This window comes from Phascolarctos cinereus, unplaced genomic scaffold (assembly GCF_003287225.1).
Source record: "Phascolarctos cinereus isolate Bilbo 61053 unplaced genomic scaffold, phaCin_HiC Scaffold_726;HRSCAF=1367, whole genome shotgun sequence".
In the NCBI taxonomy this organism is placed as follows: Eukaryota; Metazoa; Chordata; class Mammalia; order Diprotodontia; family Phascolarctidae; genus Phascolarctos; species Phascolarctos cinereus.
Window position 1 is genome coordinate 380,377,799 of NW_027556098.1, and position 18,547 is coordinate 380,396,345.

Below are 18,547 nucleotides of genomic sequence, written 5' to 3' on the forward strand. Positions count from 1 at the left end.
ACATTCACTTCCACAAGATTCTGGGTTTTCAATTTTATTTCCCTCCCTTCTCTCCCCATTTCCCAAGACAGCATGCAATCTAATATAGGCTCTACATATACATTCACATTAAACATATTTCTTTGAAAAGAATTAGAACCAATGGGAAGAACCATGAGAAAGAAGAAACAAAACAAAACAACAACAAAAAAAACAGAGCAAATAGTATGCTTCCATCTGCATTCAGATTCTGTAGCTCTTTTTCTGGATGTGGATAGCATTTTCCATCATGAGTCCTTTGGAGTTGTCTTAGATCCTTGCATTGCTGAGAAGATTATGTTTGATTTTGTGAACTTATACGTGTAAGACTTTCTGTTCATCCTTATTAAAGTTCACGTTGTTTTACACACATATGTGTGCATGTACATATACATACATATATACGTAATTTGAACCAACGTTTTAGCCTAGTGAGGCATTTTTTGAATCTCGACTGTGTCATTCAAAGTGTTGGCTATGTCTCCTAGCATTGTGTGATTTGCAAATTTGGTAAGCAAGCCATCTATTCATTTACTTAAGTCATTGATAGAAATGGTAAGGAACACATGATCCAGTGCAGGGACCTCCTTCCAAGGTGACATCTAAACCTTTCTGGCAAGACTTTGGGTACAGCCATTTAGCCAGTTCCATTTTCACTAAACTGCATCAAGCCTGCATCTCTTCTTTACAGAATAGCACATGACACTTTATTCAATGCCTTACTAAAATCTAGATGAACTATAATTACAGCCTTCCCTGATCAATAAGTCTAATAACCCTGTCAAAAAAGTAAACAATCATAACTAAAATAGTAATTTAACTAGAGCTTTGAAGTTTGCAAAATACTTTACAAATGCGATCTCATTTGATCCTCACAACAATCTGTGAGGGAGGTGTTATTATTATCCCCATTTTACAGTTGAGGAAACTGAGGACCAGAGAAATTGTGAGTTGTTAGAACATCTAATATCCAAACCTACTTTAAATCAGGATTTAGACCTAGGTCTTACTGATTCCAGGTCCAGTGCTCTATCTGTTACACCAGACTGTCTCCTTAAATAAGGTGAGTTCTGTAGGACCTGTTTACAATAATCAGTTCTTTCAAATCTCTGTAATATGGTTCCCCTTGGCCTGGACACTGGGACTCATAAAGTACAGCTAGAAGATCTCTTACCACTTCCCTCCCGATTTATCTTTAATTTCAATGTCTTATTAGCTGTTTCTGTTCTGCTTTTTCCAGTCCCTGCTGGTCAGAATCAGATCGTGAATTGAAATTCCCTTCCTTGGTTCTTCTGCCTTTTAAAGGATGAAATTATCATTAACATAAGCTAAAAAGTGATTCGCAGGCCTACTTTTGGCAGAGAGAGAATGCTGGAATATATGTGGAAAACTGAAAGCCTCGAGTACTATTATAAGATGCTGCTGTGTCAAGCTTGTGATGTTTCCTAAATTACCCCTTTATTTCCTCTTTCTATTCAGGTGGCATCTATGAATGAATGAATGAGTAGATGAATGAGTGAATGGCACTTACTGTACCACACACTGTGTTAACTGCTGGGGATACAAATACAAAAGCAAGACTGTCACGTATTTTGTCGATGATGAACATTCCTTTTTTCTCTTTGTCTCTACCCAAACACTCTTTTCCCCTCCTGCTTTGGAGGCAATCAAGGTTAAGTGACTTGCCCAGGGTCACACAGCTAGTGAGGCCGGATTTGAACTCAGGTCCTCCCGACTCCAGGGTTGGTGCTGTATCCACTGCACCACCTAGCTGCCACCAGATACTCTTCACTGTGCTTCTCCTCTCTGGTTCCTGGTTTTCTGCACATGAGCACATTATCGTTTAATGTACAACATTACTCTGCCCCCTCCCTACCTTTCTCTTGTTTCTTTTGAATTACATATATCCTGTAGTACCATGTTTCAGGCATAGGTCTCATCTCACAAAGTCTCAGTGATACCAATGAGGGCAGATCTGTCCCTTTGCTCTAGAATCTCTAGTCCATCTTTGTTAATTATCTCTACTTTGTGTATTTGTATGTAGACATCTAAGGCCAGTGGTTTTGGGGGCTGTGTCCTTCCTTAGATGTTGTCTCCTGTGGGTGTGCCTGCCTGCTGTTATTCTTTTTAAATCAGAGCTGTTCTCTAGGGTAGCTAGGTGGTGCAGTGGATAGAGCATGGGCACTGGAGTCTGGGGGACCTGAGTTCAAATCCAGCCTCAGGCACATAACACTTACTAGCTGTATGACCCTGGGCAAGTCACTTAGCCCCATTGTTATAAATAAATAAATTATAGCTGTTCTCTAGTGTAGCAAATTTGGTGGATGTACATAGGCAGTTCTCTCCCCAACTTCCTTTTCAATTTGAAGTCTTTTTAATTAGATCTCCAAAGTTCCAAACAAATACATTTTACCAGCCTTCAGTAATGTACTCCATTCCCGGAGCTTACCATAATTATATTTTAGACTATTATCCAGAAACCAAAATGCTAATCTCAAGCACCACCTTCTCAACCACATGTCCACTTCTCATATCCATCCTTCCCTTCTGAAGTCTGCATCTTCAATCCACGGGAATGGTGGAAGCATCACCAGTGCCATTAACATCTTAAGCTTCTTGCCCAAGACTTCATGGTTTTCAGTAATGCTTCCTCGATTCCTTCTAGTTGCGTTGTTTATGCCTACCTGAATCACCACAAGTGTATAGTAGTCATCAGGAGGACTAGCACTTCTGCTGTGAGGGCTTGCCAAGCCCTTTTCAGGATTGCTCATTCACCTTTGATGTCCACCTTCGCCCAACTCTCATCTTTGGTTCCAAGAAGCTGTAGCATGCACAGGAGCCATATCCTGGGGAAACCATCTAGGCAGTTGGGCTAAACCATGTTGACCATAACCAATGGGCCTCAAATCCATTGGTGAGTTAGGGGGATGTCTACCCCAAGCATGCGAAGACTTTCCCTGATGGAATGGGTGGATGAGAACAATCTGTTCCAATAGCCATGAAGGCATCTAAAGCAGGTGCTGTGGTACACTTAGAGCTAGGATAGACATCAAAGTCATCCCAGACGACTGTCATCTTGACTTTTGTCCTGCTGCTAACTTTGATGATTCAAGAAGAGTGAGGCTGATGACTTTGAACAACTCTGCCTCACTTAAATCCAATTCATGTACTAGTCAAGACATCGAGCTATGATGTCATTGGTCCACTTCAAAAATGAAGGACAAACAATAATAATAGCCATTAAATGGCTTGTAATGAGATCACCACTCTCCCTTTCATTACCCACTAGAAACATAATCCTTTTAGCCTTTTTAGCCCTTAGCTGGGATGTGTGATATTTGGGTGGAGGGAATGACTACTTTGCTAATTTTATATCAGCAATATGGTATGGTTAAAACAAAAGAAAACACTAGTCTGGAAATAAGGAAACCTGAGTTTAGTCCCTGCAATCGATATATTGCATTACCTTGGGCAAGTCACTTTATTTCATTGAGCCTCAATTTTGAAATCTATAAAATGGGGGAATTGGACTAGATAATCTCTAAGGTCCTTTACAAATCTAGTATTCCATGATCTGTGATCTCTTCCAGCTCTAATATTCTATATTCTAACATCCTCAAAGCTCTAACATTCTATTTTAACCATAGTCTAAATTCCATTACAGTTCCAACCTTCTGAATTCTAAGTTCCCTAATACTCTATGATCCTATATTTGGGGTGAAATTGAGGGAGAAGTTTCCCTACGTAGTTTAAACTGTGAATACCAGAGGCAAGGATAAATGCCTGTTTCCTACAATGGAACCTTGTAGCCATCCAAATACTAACTCAATCTTCTATCTTGCTTCAAAGCAGAAATGGGCCATCAATGGTCTTAGAGTTACACATAGCAATCTAGAGACTAAGAGTCAGTAATGAAGCATCAGGACGATATTCAGATCACGGTTTCCCTGGTTTCAGGGACCAGCAGATCTCTCTACCCCTATTCCCCACTGTCAATATTAACCTAAGTTTTCTCTCCATTTTTCTTCTTTGCTTGGGTCAATATATTCTATTTCTCCACCAAATAAGTCAATATCAGCACATTTTTCCATTAGACACTAATTTAACAGCAGCCTCTGCTGATTCATACATATTGCTTCTGCTCACACCTATTAGAGCTTTCCCCTCCCACCCAAGAATGTTTTTTTTTTTGGGGGGGGAAACAGTATCTGAAGAATAGGACAAACTGTTGGAAATCAAATTGGCTGAAAGGCTGTATAGGCTTTCCTCCTTTCCCTATTCCCATTCACTCCAACCTGGAAGTCCTGCCAGGAGGGACCACCAAGCTTTCCAGGGGTCCTCAGCAATTTACAGATGTAGTGAGTAGGATACTGGTCCTACTGACATTTGGCCATGACTTCTGTGACACTTTCTAAAAATGTCGCGTTCAGCCTGGGTATTCAATGTTCTTCATTGAATAAATCATTTTAACTTCAGTGAAATTAAATAGAAAGAATAAAGATATTGTCATCAAATCAGATAATGGACCTGGAAGATAACTTGGAATGTAGAATTTTAGATGTTGAGGGACATTAGAACATAGAATGTCGTGGAAGGGACCTTTGAGATCAGTTTGTCCACTTATTTTGCATGTGAGAAAACTGACATCCCAAGAAAGGAAGTGATTGTCCAAGGTTACGTAATTAGGAAATAGCAGAATGGAGAGATTTTAACTCAGATCTCGTCTCCCAATCCAATGTTCTCTCCACTAACTACATCCATGGTTCTCAAATGGTTAGGATGCCTTTGTACTCTTGAAAATTATTGAGGACTCTGCTCAAAGCACTTCTATTTATAGCTAACAGTATTGACTGTATTAGGAATTAAAACATTTTAATATTACTGTAAAAATAGATTTGACCTCATGGACTCCTTGAAAGGGACCAAATTTGAGAATCACTTCATTATACCACCACACCAAAATAATTTGGGAATCATGTTTCCTGAACATAGTGATTTGGCCAAGATGGAGGACTATTATCTGTGAAATAGAATATTATCTCTACCTTCTTCCATTCTCTTTCTAGGATGAATTTCCCTACATGATCTGAGGGACTATTTAGAACATGCTGTCCACTTCTAGCATGGTTGGAAGTTTTCTGAGGGAGTGCAGGGGCAAATTTTGTACCATGGACAGCTACCCAGGACTTTGATGGGTGGGGCAGGGCTTTCCAAAGCAAGAACTGTCAACTTTGAATCCTTTGGAGGAAGTAGCTGGTCCCAGAATAGCCAACTCTTTCTCTCTCTCTCTCCCTCCCTCTCTCCTCTCTAAATCAAGATTCTTTTGATTGTAGGACTCTGCAGTAAATCCACAGTAAGTCACTCTGTAACAGTCCAGTGTGCTGTAGTCAAAAAAGAAATGGATTTCAAGCAATAGGATTTTATGATAGTCAAAATTGAAAAAACATTAGAGAGCATATCTTGAACCCTCAAATCTCCCTCTCCCCCATTTTAGAGGTGAGTAAATTGCTACTTAGAGAAGTAAAGTCACCCATATAATAAGTAGTTGAGTTATGACTTAAGCAGAGGTCCTCCGACTTCAAATTCAATGCTTTTTTCATTATACTATAATGCCTTTCTCAAAAGAGATGGATTTGAATCCAGGCTAATTGTGTGAACTTGAACAAGTCACATATATTCATTGGGCTTTGGTTTCTTCATCTACAAAAATGTGAAGGTTGGACCAAATCTCTAATGTGTCTCCCAGCTAGGTAGGACAGTGGACATAGCACTGGACTTCAGCTCAGGAATACTTGAGTTCAAATTATTTAACTGTGCAAAGGTGGGTGAGTCACTTAAACTCTATTTGTTTCAGTTTCCTATCCTGTTAAATGGGGTAATAATAGCACCTACCTCCCAGCATTGTTGTCAAAATCAAATGAGGTAATATTTGTAAAACACTTTGCAGGTCTTAAAGTACTATACAAATGCTATTTTAATTATTCCACCTCTAAATCCTATGCTTGAAGAATAAAGTCAGGTAGAACCAGGCTTGATAGGAGGTATTTAACAAGGAGGGAACTTTCAGCTCAGGAGAAGGAGTATTTTTCCCTAAATCAGAACTGCATTGGCTGTTTCTCATGCCTGTAATGCTCTCCCTTTCTCCTAAAATGTCTCTGGCCTTCTTCAAGATTCATCCTAAATGGCACCATAGCCTTCCCCTCCAAAGCTGTCATCTATCTATTCAGTAGAGGCTATGTGGCACAGTGGAGAGAGCACAAGACTTGGAGTCCAGATGATCTGAGTTTGAATCTTGCCTCAAATCCTAGCTATGTGATCCTGGACAGGTCACTTAACTTCTTTTATGCCTCAGTTTCCTATTCTGTAAAATGGGGATAGCTATAGTAATTACAGGACTGTTGTGAGGATCAAATGAATTTACATGTAAAGTCTTTGCAAGCCTTAAAGCACAATGCAAATATTATTATTACGTGTCACATGTATCTTATTATTACACATCTTATATGTATCTATTTATTGACAAGTCTTTGAGGGGAGGGACCATGTTTTGGCCTTCCTTTGTATTTCCAGTGCTTAGCACAGTTCCTGGCATACACTAAGCATTTAATAAATGCTTGTTGACTGACAATGGAATGTCTCAAAGGATGGGAGCCCTCATCCCTGGAAGTGTTCAAGCATGGATTAGATGATCACTTGTAAGGGAGATTATAGAAGGGGGGGGGTCCTATTTCATGAAATGACCTGACTAGATGCCATTTGAGGTCCCTTTCAGCTTTAGAATGTTATGACAGCTACGTTTCTACCCATCAGTGAGGTGGTCATTCTATCATTATTGTGTTTGGAAATGGAAACAAAGCTGCTACTTATCACAAAATCCTGTTGGGGTTTAAAGGTTCTAGTCTCATTGTGTGTGTGTTTTTTTTAATATCAATAGTTGTTTTATTTACAATAGCAAAAAACCCCCAAAATTTCTAACAAAGTATAAGAAATGATTATGTTCACGTAATTGAATAATACTGTAAGTATACAATTATATAAAATGAAGCATAATAGAAAATGTGACAAGACATGAAGGGTTATTATTCAAAGAGATCAGCAAGATAATGACTGGATGTATATCGCCTTTAATGAGAAAATATTTGTAATCAAACATTTGTTATTTGTCTGTTAATTCCTGTGATTCTCCTTTGTAAAGTGCTATGAGCTTAGGTGATTTAATTAGTTAGGTGATTTAAAAAAAACATCTATAAGTTTTATTTATAATAGCAAAGAACCTGAAAATTTATAACAAAGCAGGAAAATAAATCCTGATATGTTCATGTAATTGAACAATACCGTGGATTTGATATCCTGTCAAATCCACCCCCAAGTTCACTGATACCTTGACTCTGTTGATGTTGCTTCCACTCATGCTTCCACTTCTGTCAATGAGGAAAATGAACTCTCCATGGGTCTTCCGAAGGCTTGACTGGGTTGGCTGGAGGTCAGGGCAGAAGTTGAGCATGAGCACTGAGTGATGAGGAATATCCTTGTGGAGCCGTTTCCGGATTATTTCCATCTGGAGGACAAAGAGAATAGCTGGTTTGGTGAAGCTAGCTGAGGGCTGGGGCAAACCCTCTGGAGCTTTATACCAGCCTTCTGCCTGTCAGTTACAAGTCAGTCAGCAAACACTGATCAAGAGCTCACAGTGCTTAGTGCTGGAGGAGATAGAGAATTTTGATACAGTGCAGTCTCGCCTTCATGGAGCTCCCAGTTTAGCTGGGGAATATGATGATGACCGCCATACACAGTATTACCTGATTGGAGGATCAGAGAGGTGCAAGGTAAAATGTCGTGTGAGGTTTGGGTGGGTGCATCACTAATTACTAACTAATTACTAATTACTAGAAGGTGGGATGAGGGAAGGGTTCCTGGAGAAGTTAGTATTCAATTTGAGCTTTAAAGGATGGGTAAAAAAAACCTCAAAAAATTAAAATAAAAAAAATTAAATAAAGGATGGGTCATAGAATTCAACAGGTGAAGACAGGGGAGGAGGGAGGGGGAGGAAGGCATGTCAGGTGTAGGAAACTGTGAGCAAAAGCCCAGAGGAGGAAAAAAACAGCATTTGGGGAGAACAGAATAGACCAGTCCGTGCTCTGATCAGACCCCAGTTTGGAGTGTAGCATGCCTACCAGAAAGTACCATGAAGGAAGAAGACACCTAACCCATGGCACCTGCCACCACTTGCCCACCAACCCACCACCTGCCTCCTCCAAGAAGTCTTTCAGGATTGACTCCACTTAACTTCCTTGCTTGCTGTCTGTCTTTGTATCTCTGTAGTCATTTTGTGTCTGTTTTTTTTCTGTGAGCGATCCCTGGTTGTTTCGTATATGGGTATATGATCTGTCCTTCGTGAGCTCCTTAAGTACAAGGACCATATCCCTCCTGTGTCTTTGTACCTTCCCCTTTTCTTGACTGTCAGTTCCTAGCACGGGGTTGGCCACAAAGCAGATGGTCTTGTGAAAAGCAGTGTGATATAATGAAAAGAATGCTGCACTTGAAGTCAGGAGAAACCTGGGTTTAGATCCCGGTTCTGACACTCACCATCCGCCTTGTCCTCATCTGTGAAAGGGGATATTAATTCTTAGAAGACCTGTTTCACTGGGTTGTTAGAAAAATCAAACGAGAAAATCCATCAGAATCTGAAAGCCCTATAATGAGCGTCCTCCATTGTCATTATGATCACACATCCACCCTTCAAAAGTCAATCAATCAACAAGCATATATTAAGTGCCTACTAAATGCTAGATATGGGGTTTTACTAATCATTTCTATTGCCCGGGAGATCCCCTCCTCCATGTCTTATGAGAAGTTTTTTTTTTTATGAGTTACTGTGACTGAAAAAATACCATCACTTGGTGTCCATCCCTCTGGAGATGTCTTCCTATGCTGGGGTAGGTGGCAGATACCCCTACTGTCATTGGGCCCATGACTGAAGCCTTCCCACCTTGGTGAGACCTGCCAGACATCTTACCTCTTGTGCTCTGCTAATAGAGCCTTTGAGAAAAGTTAGAGCTGTCCAAAAGCCAGAGTTTCTGGGCAGAATCACAACATCTCAGAGGTGGGAGGACTGCAGGGGCTATCAAAGCCTAGACCAATCAATACTTGAACAGTAATCTCCTCTATAATGTGTGCAGTGAGTGGACATGCAGCTTTTTGCTTGATGACATCCAGTCATCATTCTAGCTCTCATAGTTAGGAGGGTTTCCCTGATGTCAAGCTTGAACTGGCCTCTGAAACTTCTGTCTGTTGCCTCCTATTCTTCCCACTGGGGCCAAGCAGAACCAGACTAATCTCCATTCCACTGGACTTTCATTTAAATACCTGAATACATGTATCAATTCTTGCCCCACTCCTCAAGTCTTCTCTAGGCTAACTATGATCCTCATGGCATGAACTTGAGTTTTTCTTTGCCATGTTGGTTGTCCTTTTTCTGGATACTCTCCAGCTTCTTAGTGTCATTTATAAAATCGAGCCTAAGCCCAGAAATGAACCTGGTATTCTCGATATGGTCTGATGGCAGGACTGTCATTTTCCTAATTCTGGGCATTCCATCTCTCTTAATACAGCCTGAGGTTGTAATTGTTTCCCAGCTACCATGTCACATTATTAACTCATCTTTTGAACTTTCAGTCCACTATAGCCCTCTGATGTCTAGTCATGCCTTACCCCATTGTATAATTGAGACATTGATTTTTTTGAACCTAAGGATGGGATTTTACATTGATTCCTATTAAATTTCATCTTATCAATTTGGTCCAGTGTTGAAGATCGCTCTGGAAACCAACAAGTAAAAGGTGACCACTTAGCAGTGATCCCTGCTCAGATGGCTTCTGAGCTTCTTTTGAATTCTGAGACTCTATGATTTTGAGAATTAAGGGTCAACTCCATGTTATGCTGGGCCATCATTAGAAAGTCCCTTACTAAAGAATGAGGCTTATTAAATAGTAATAAGAGAGAGTATGACGTGTTCAGTTGAGGACTGGCTTTGGAGACAGGAAACCTGGTCTTTGACACACATTGGCTTGTGTGACCATGAGCAAGGCATTTAATCTCATAGTGCTGACAAGCAATTCAGTAAGATTCTAAGTTACAAGATTTTCAGTTTTCATTAGGGGAGAGAGTTTCCAAACCTGCAGTTTCCCACACTGGTGAAATCATAGGTCCAGATTTTAAAAAAAAGACTCATATTTACACAATACTTTTTGTACTTTACATAATTATCTCATTAGATTCTTATAACCATCTCATCAGGAAAGAAGGTAATGCACATTTAATTATCATCTTTTTATAGTTGAAGACATTAAGGGTCAGAGAAGTGAAATGGTTTGCCCAGCTGGGAATTGTTAAATCACCCTATGGATTGATAACCTTGAAGATTCTGAATTCTCTGGGCCTGATAATCTCTGCCCTCTTGCAACCCCCCCCCCCACCCAATCCGTGCCAGGAGAACAGCTGATTGAGAGCTGTATTTCTGCGGGGTCATGATACAGGGAGGTACAGTGAAAAGAACACTGGGTTTGGAGTCAGAGGACCAGGGTTTGAATCCTTATTCTGCCATTCACTGCCTGGAGGATCTAGGGAAAAGTCAATTCCCCTGTCTGGCTCTATACAGCCTCTTCCATAAAACGATAGCATTGGGTGAGATCCTCCCTCCAGTTCTTTTTGGCTCGGTCATTTTATGATACTCTTTGTTCATTCCCACCAGTACTGCCATTGCAATACTGTATTTCTCCCCAGTGTTTTTACCTATATTATTTCATTTGATGCTGACAATTCTGAGGATCAGGTGCTATTTCTATCCACAGATTTACAGATAGAAAAAATGAGGCTGAAAGCGGTTCCCCAAACTGCCCAGGGTCACACAGCCAGTGAGTGTCTCAGGCGGGCTCTGGAACCAGACCTTCCTGTCTCCTATCCACTGGGCCTCTCATGGCTGTTGAATGTTCTAAGCACACCTCAAAGTTCTGCTGTTCTGACATTCTATGTTTTTAGACCTCTTCCAATTTGGCCATTTTATGGTCTAAGGGTCCTTTCAGCTTTTGTATTCTTTCTGAGGTCCCTCTCAACTCCAACATCCTGTGCTCTAAGGGCCCTCCCTGCTCTGACATTCTCTATTCTAAGGCTTCTCCAAGCTTGAACATTTGACCTTCCAAGGGCCTTGCCAGCTCTAACATTGCATGTTTTAGCATTCCAGCTCTAACACTCTATGACTCCAATAAGAGTCCTCCATAGTCACAGTCACATCTGGTGGCAGCCCGTACTGTCCCAGGGAAGATTTTCTGAAGCAAGGAAGGTAAATGTGGCTTTTGAGGCAGGCCTGGCAGGGCATATACTGGGGAAGATTCTTAGTGTCTCCCTGCCATCCCTCTGCCATTATCCAATTACAATAAACTCATCCCATCCTCACCCCGGAGCTGGTTGATCTCTGCCAGCCCTGGAGCTAATGAGAATTCAATACATTTGCATAACCAACCAAAGGTGACAAATTAATTCACTTTTGAGGCTGAATTTCCTGAGCTAACTCATTCAAATAGCAGTTCAGGAGACCCAGGGGGTGCTTCCCCTACCCGTGGGCCAGGAATCTTCTGATGACCCAGACAACTCTGCTTGTACCCGGGGGTTGGAGTTTTGATGTGGGGAGGCTTGGGAGGCCTGGCTCTGCCCATCCACTTCTCCAAGGGAATCTAGCCTGGGGCTTTTCCAGCTGAGCCAGATAGTGCACAGATAAGATTTGGCCTCACTCTGGAAGAACACTCTGAAGTGTGGCTCCCACAGCAGGGATGAGATCTATTAAAGTCATTTGAAGCCACTGGCCTGTTATCCCCACAGTGGGAGTTTGCAAGATGGTGAGGGTGGGGTGGGGTGGTGGTCATGGTTGATGCCTGGGCCCAATAACTGGGCCGGTAGGGGGAACTGAACCCCTGACCTTGACTTCCTCAATGCTTGGCTGTAATCCCCACAACTATTTAGTTCATTCAATGTGTGTGTGTGTATACATACATACATACATATATATACATACATACACACATACTATCTGTATATGTGTATGTGCTATACATATATATGCATATTTATGCATATAAGCCCATTCATAAAAATAGTCTGTCTCTGTCTGTCTCTCTCTCTCCTCTCTGTCTCTGTCTGTCTGTCTCTCCTCTGTCTCTGTCTGTCTCTCTTTTGCACTGCAAAGTCTTAAATGTGATGGCCAGACTTGGTCCCATTTGATCGTCATGACAACCCTATGACAGGTTCTAATACTAAAAACAGTTAGTCTTGGGGCAGCTAGGTGGTGCAGTGGATAGAGCACTGGCCCTGGAATCAGGAAGACCTGAGTTCAAATCCAGTCTCAGACAAGACACTTGACACTTACTAGCTGTGTGTCCCTGGGCAAGTCACTTCACTCCATTGCCTTGCAAAAAAAAAACCAACCCAGCTATTCTTTATATAGTGTTTTAAAGTTTACAAAGTACTTTACAAATATTATCTTGTTTGATCCTCACAACAACTCCAGGAGGTAAGTGCTGTCATTATTCCCATTGAACAGATGAGGTAACTGAGGCAGACAGAGGGTTAAGTGACTTGCCCAGGATCCCACAGTGAGTAACTGTCTGAGGCCAGATGTGAATTCAGGTCTTCCTAAATCTGGGTCTAGCACTCAATCCACTGGGCCCCTTAGATATTACAAGTATTACTTTCAGTTTGTTACTCTTGTTATCATTATATAGAGAGGCAGTATAGTGTGTTGAATAAAGAACCAGTGTCAGAGTCAGGACAACGTAAGACTGTGTCTGACATTGACTGGCAAGTCATTGAACCTCATTACACCTGTGGCAAATCTCTGACAAGTTTACAAAGTAGTGGCCGCTCTGAGTTGGTAGAGGTACTTACCACTTCACTGGGAGTTCCGTGCTCTAAAACAGTTACAAATCTGGTCCCCAAAGATTTGCTATTAGAATGATCGTAATATTACGTATCTATAGCTAGATGGAACCTCAGAGACCAACCTTCTCATTTTATAGATGAGTCAATTGACATCTAGGCTACATAGAGAAGAGCAAAGACGAAATTTGAACCCAGGTCCTCCAACTGCAGACACAATACTTTTCCCCAGTCAGTGAGGAAGCTAGTGAGCAAGAACTATGACCACATTTTGAAAATGAGGTCTATGGCTAAAAAAAAAAAATGTAACCCAGAGTCCATTAGACATGAATGCCCGGGTTCTTCTTGTCCGCTGTTCTCCTATTAAGGGAAAGCCCTGAGAAGGCCTTCCTGCCTTGAGACCCTTGCTCTCAATGGAGATCTGAGGATGTTTGGTAATTTGTTTAGGATCCAGAGCAAAAGGGGGCAAGGCAGGAAATTGGAGGTGGGACTAATGTGGTCTCCCTTGCTCTATATCCCATCTGCCTAGACCTTGTTATGTAGCAAGCTCATGTGGTGCAGGGAAAAGCGTACGAACCCTGGGCTACAGTTGTTTCTCTTCCACCTTCTCAGTGTGTGATCTTGGGCAAATCCCATCACCTCTCTACTCTTAGACTCAGCAAATGAATGTTAGAGCTGGAAAGGATTGTAGAGATCATCTCATCCAACCTTCTCACAGGTTCTCACCATCTCCTTCTTGGACTACTATGAGGACCCCTTATATGGACTCTCTGTCTCCAATCTCTCCCTGTTCCAATCCATCTTCCGCATAGCTGCCAAACTGATTTTTCCTAAAAGGTGTACCTGACGTCGTTACTTTCCTGCTCAAGAAGATGCATTGGCTCCCTCTTGCTTTGAGGTTAAAATACAAAATCCTCAGACTGGCATTTCCAGCCCTCTCCGGTATGGCTCCAGCCAAACTTTGGGTCTTGACCTTTATTCTCCATCCCAGGTAAACTAGCCTGTGCTTGCTGTTTCCTGTGCATAATATCCCATCTCTTGCCTCTGGGCTTTTGCACAGCCTATGGCTCATGCCTGGTGTGCAGTCCCTGCTCCTCTCTGCCTAATAGAATCCCTAGCTTCTTTCTATGTTCAGCTCAAGTGCCATCTCCTATAGGAAGCCCATCCTGACCTCCTCCACCATCCCCAATCGCTAGTGTCCTGCCTGAAAAAATACATTGTGTGTGTGTTTATTTACTTTTTTAGGCACATGTTTTTCTAGTAGAATGTAAACATCTTGCAGGAAGGGACTTTAATTTTTGTCCTTATATCTCCAGCACCTTGGACAGTGCCTAGCACATCATGAATGTTGAACGAATGAATGATTTTCTGTTATACTGTGCTCTGGGCCTCAGTTTCCTTTTCTGAAAAATAAGAAGGTTGGCATAGCTGATCTCTGAGGACCCTCTTGACCCCCAATTTGAGTAGTTCTATAATTCTGTACCTCATTTCCTAAAGACAAGGATGGTGTTCCCCCTTCCTCCCCTCCTTAGGTTTCTACAAGCCCAAGCCAGTCACCTGACTTACCTTTCTCTGAGCACTGATAATTTTCTTGGTGCCTTTGGTGAAGTCACTTCTGCCCTTCAAATGCTGCTCAAACTGTCCTTGGGTCATGTCCCCCTGTTCCATCAGGATGTGTGGTATGTGAGGCTCTAGGTGAGGAGGAGGGTAGGAGGAAGAAAAGTGTCAGGAGAAGAAACACAGCTATGCTGAATTCTGGAGCTGAGGGAGACTGGGAGGAAGCTCAGGGAACAGAAGTTAGGGCAGAGAATTAAGTATTTCTGAAAAGATGGAGATCATTCTTTGCCCACTCCGGCCTGGAGGGCCTGATGATGAGCCAGACAAGAGTCACAGACAAGAGCAGTATGGCTCAATGATTGGGAGTCAGAAGGCCTGGGGTTCAAATCCAGATTTTGTCACTTCTGAATTATGTTACCATGACTAAATCACTTAGGGCCTCAGTTTCCTCCTCTGAAAACAAGAGGGTTGGTCTAGATCAGAGGTTCTTTAAGTGTGGTCTGAAGACCCTTAGGGATCCCTGAGACCTTTTCAGAGGGTTTGTGAGGGCAAAACTATTTTCACAATCATACTAAGATGTTATTTGCCTACTAAAATACTCCTCTCTTTTCCAACTACATATCTGTGAGAGGTCAAATTTTCCTCATACACTTAAACTGAAAAAACAACAACAACAACAAAATGAAAACCTTATTACAAGAGATTAAATGCAGGAGCAGACAGGAAAATATATGTCTTCTATTAAGCCAGACATTAAAGAGATTTGCGAGAATATGCAAAACAACACCACAATTTTCAAGTTTTTGTTTCAGAAAATACAGTTTTCTTTAAAATATATTATTTATGTTAACATGTAACAGGTTTAGTACTGTTATTTTAAAATGAGTTAATAAATGTTCTAAAATTTTTATCAGTTTTAATTTTTAGTATAGTAAATATTACTAGATATAACCTACATAAATAAAAACTCTTTGGGGTCCTCAGTAATTTTTAAGAGTGTGAAAGGAGAACTGCTGTTCTAGATGCTCTGAGGGGCCTTTCAGCCCTGGAGCCAATGATCAAAGCAACAGAAAGGTTGCACAATGGATAGAGTGCTCCACCTGGATTCAGGAAGACCTAGATTCAAATCCAGCCTCAGACATTTATTGGCTGTGTGATCCTGGGCAAGTCATTTAACCTTCATCTGCCTCAGTTTCCTCATATATAAAATGAGTAGATTGGACTAAATAGCTTGTAATTTTCCTAGCTCAAAATCTATGGTGTTTTGTTTCTAAAGATGTCTAAAGATGGGTCAGGGAGGAGTTCATTTGGAGTGTAACAGCTTGGAGGAAAGACTGTGCCTCCTCTTAGCTTTTTATTCAATTGATGACACTCACCAATGTGGCACTAAGTTTGGCTGTTTTTATACTGTGAGAGTGTGGGTGTTGTCAACAGCCATTCAATATGAGGGCCCTCAACTTTGGCAAATGGCCCACTTCAGGGATATACCAAAGCCATGAGACAAGACTTGGGGGATTCAAGGCTGCCCTACCGGTGGGGTGGATAAGGATCTCCACAGGCCTGTCAAAGGTATGCTTGTTGGCCAACGTGATGATGATACTCTTGGCAGAGCAGGCAGACGGGGCAGCATCTGCTCGGATCTCATGGGTGGGACTTTCAACTCCTGAATGGGACAGAAAGGAAGACAGACAGTGAGACACATGGTGGAGTGGGGTGGGTTCAGAAAGGAGGGAGGGAAGGAAGCAGAGAGATAAGGACATATGGCAATCCACAGCCAGAGGAGAGATTCCATGATGGAATGGGAAGAGGTCTGGGCTGGGAACTTAGTGACCTGAGTTCAGGTCTTTGTTGTGACATTAACCTGTTGTATGACCATGGGCAAATCCCTTCAGTTCTCTGGCCCTTGGTGTTGCCCTTTGTAAAATGAAGGGATTGAGCCAGATGACCTCTAATGCCCTTTTGGGTTCTGACATTCTATGCTCTATGGTCTGTTACAGCTCTGACAGGCCATGTTCTAACAATATGTGTTCTAAGTTTCCTTCTTACATTAACATTCTGTGATTGCCATCATGGTATGGAGACTTGAGATTTTCCAGTGGAAGCAACTGACTAATGTTCTACCTTCACTAATTGCCCATTTGGGAGCCTGCCAGACTGGTAGCCATAGCAGCCTTTAAAGTTGAGGACAAGAAACAATGTGCCTTATAGAGACCACTAGCTAGGTGGCAAAGTGGATGGCATGCTGGGTTTGGGAAGACTTGAGTTCAAATCCAGCCTCCAACACAAACTAGCTGTGTGACCCTGGGCAAGTCACTTAACCTCTATCTCCCTCAGTTTCCTCAACTGTAAAAGGAGGATAATAATAGCACCTACCTCCCAAACTTGTTGTAAGTGTTGAATGAGATAATATTTGTAAAGCATTGAGAACAGTGCCTCATGGCATGAGACTTAACAAACACTTCTTCCTTCTTTCCTTCTTCCTTATGAGACTTCATGTATGAGTTCAAATCCCTTCCTCCCTCAACCCTTACCTCCAACAGATTGTTTATGAAGGTCCCTGGATAAGGGTAGTTGGAGCCAAGAAAAGCCAGGTGGCCACTCACCTGCAAGGAGGCAAGGTCCACGGATCTCCAGTTGGAAGCTAAAGTCATACTCCATGGGGTTGGTGATTTCATAGTCTAACAGCTGGGCTATACACAGGGACTTGCTGGAGTACTCAAAGTTCTTGGGCACATAGATATGTTTGCTTCTGTAAGGAAAGGGCAAATAGTTTGGGCAGAATTCAGGGGCTTTTGGGGTGGGGAGGTGGTAGCAATAGGGCAGGGGAAAGGCCAGTTGTAGGCCAGGGGACTGAGCCAGTGGATTAGAGGCACAGGGAGCCAATTAAAGGGCTAGCAGGGGGCTCCATGATTCTTCTTGCCTCCCACTCCAAGTTCTAGCCCTGATGCAGCTCTGGGATGGGGGGAGACTTGGCTCAGTGTTCTCCAGAAGCGTTGGTTACCAAGAATGGATAAGAGGCCCTGCACTGGAGTGGAACTAAAAAGTCAGAAACCAGACTTGGGGCAGGAATGGATGGGATTCAGGAGGAGGCTATGGAGATGGTTCTATCGTCCCCGACAGTCTTCACTTAAAGGTAGGGAGGCTCGGAGCAACATGGGGTGGTCCATGACCATGAGATGCACTGGGATGCAACAGGAAAAGTCCTGGACTGGGAGTCAGGTGACCTGAGCTCCTACTGCTGATAAACAGTGTCATTTTGGGCAGGGCACTTCCTGTCTCTGGGTCTTAGGGTCGTACTCTGCAAAGCAAGGGGTGGGACCAGAAGGTCTCTAAGGCCCCTTCCAGCTCTGACATTCTGTGTGCTAAGGGCCCTCCCATCTCTGATATTCTGTATTCTCAGGGCCCTTTCACCTTTTATATCCATGATAGTTGCCAATGTATTGGGCTTTGAGATTTGCCAATGATGCCATTGACTGATGTGCTATCTATACCAAAAATCAGTCTGCTGCAAAGAATGCTGGATTTGGAATCCAGGTTCCAATCTTATCCCTTCCAATTACTATTGCAATGATCTTAGGCAGAGAGAGGTGCTGAAGGATCAAGAATAATAGGGAAATGGCCTTAAGGCCTTGGAAGACCTGGGCTCATGTTCTCCATACTGGCTGTGTGACCCAGGACAAGTCATTTAACCTCTCAGTGAGTGCCTAGGCAAGTCTTTAAGACTATAAATTGCAGAGAAGGTGTTGTTCTGCATTGGCAGAAGTAATTTCCTCATCTGGGACTTCCTTCTATTAATAAAATCACAGGGTCCAATCTCTAGCCCCTATGATTGTAGATGATTCTCATAATTGCCATCTCTTTGGGCCACTTATTTCTCACTTGTAAAATGATGGGGTTGAAATTAATTGATCTCTGAGGTTCCTTCCAACTCAAAAATCTTTGATCTTATTTTCCCTTATATGGGAATTTTAAATTTCCTTTTATTATTCAGGACTCAAGGCCATTCATTGCTCCTACAAATTTCAGTTAATATTAACCTCACTTGACT

At 42.1% G+C, this 18,547-nt stretch overlaps 1 protein-coding gene across 3 annotated transcripts in view; it reads right to left on the reverse strand.

Annotated features, from left to right (window-relative positions):
* Positions 1 to 18,547, reverse strand: part of VWA5B1 (von Willebrand factor A domain containing 5B1) — a 131,066-nt gene that overhangs the window by 57,220 nt on the left and 55,299 nt on the right. For all 3 annotated transcript variants that reach the window (XM_020973183.2, XM_078145640.1, XM_078145641.1), the window contains 4 exons: positions 17,103 to 17,248; positions 16,031 to 16,162; positions 14,509 to 14,633; positions 7,400 to 7,576 (listed from right to left, as the gene is read on the reverse strand). In XM_020973183.2, the coding sequence (XP_020828842.1) occupies positions 7,400 to 7,576; positions 14,509 to 14,633; positions 16,031 to 16,162; positions 17,103 to 17,248 (580 nt within the window). The remainder of the gene's footprint in view (positions 1 to 7,399; positions 7,577 to 14,508; positions 14,634 to 16,030; positions 16,163 to 17,102; positions 17,249 to 18,547) is intronic.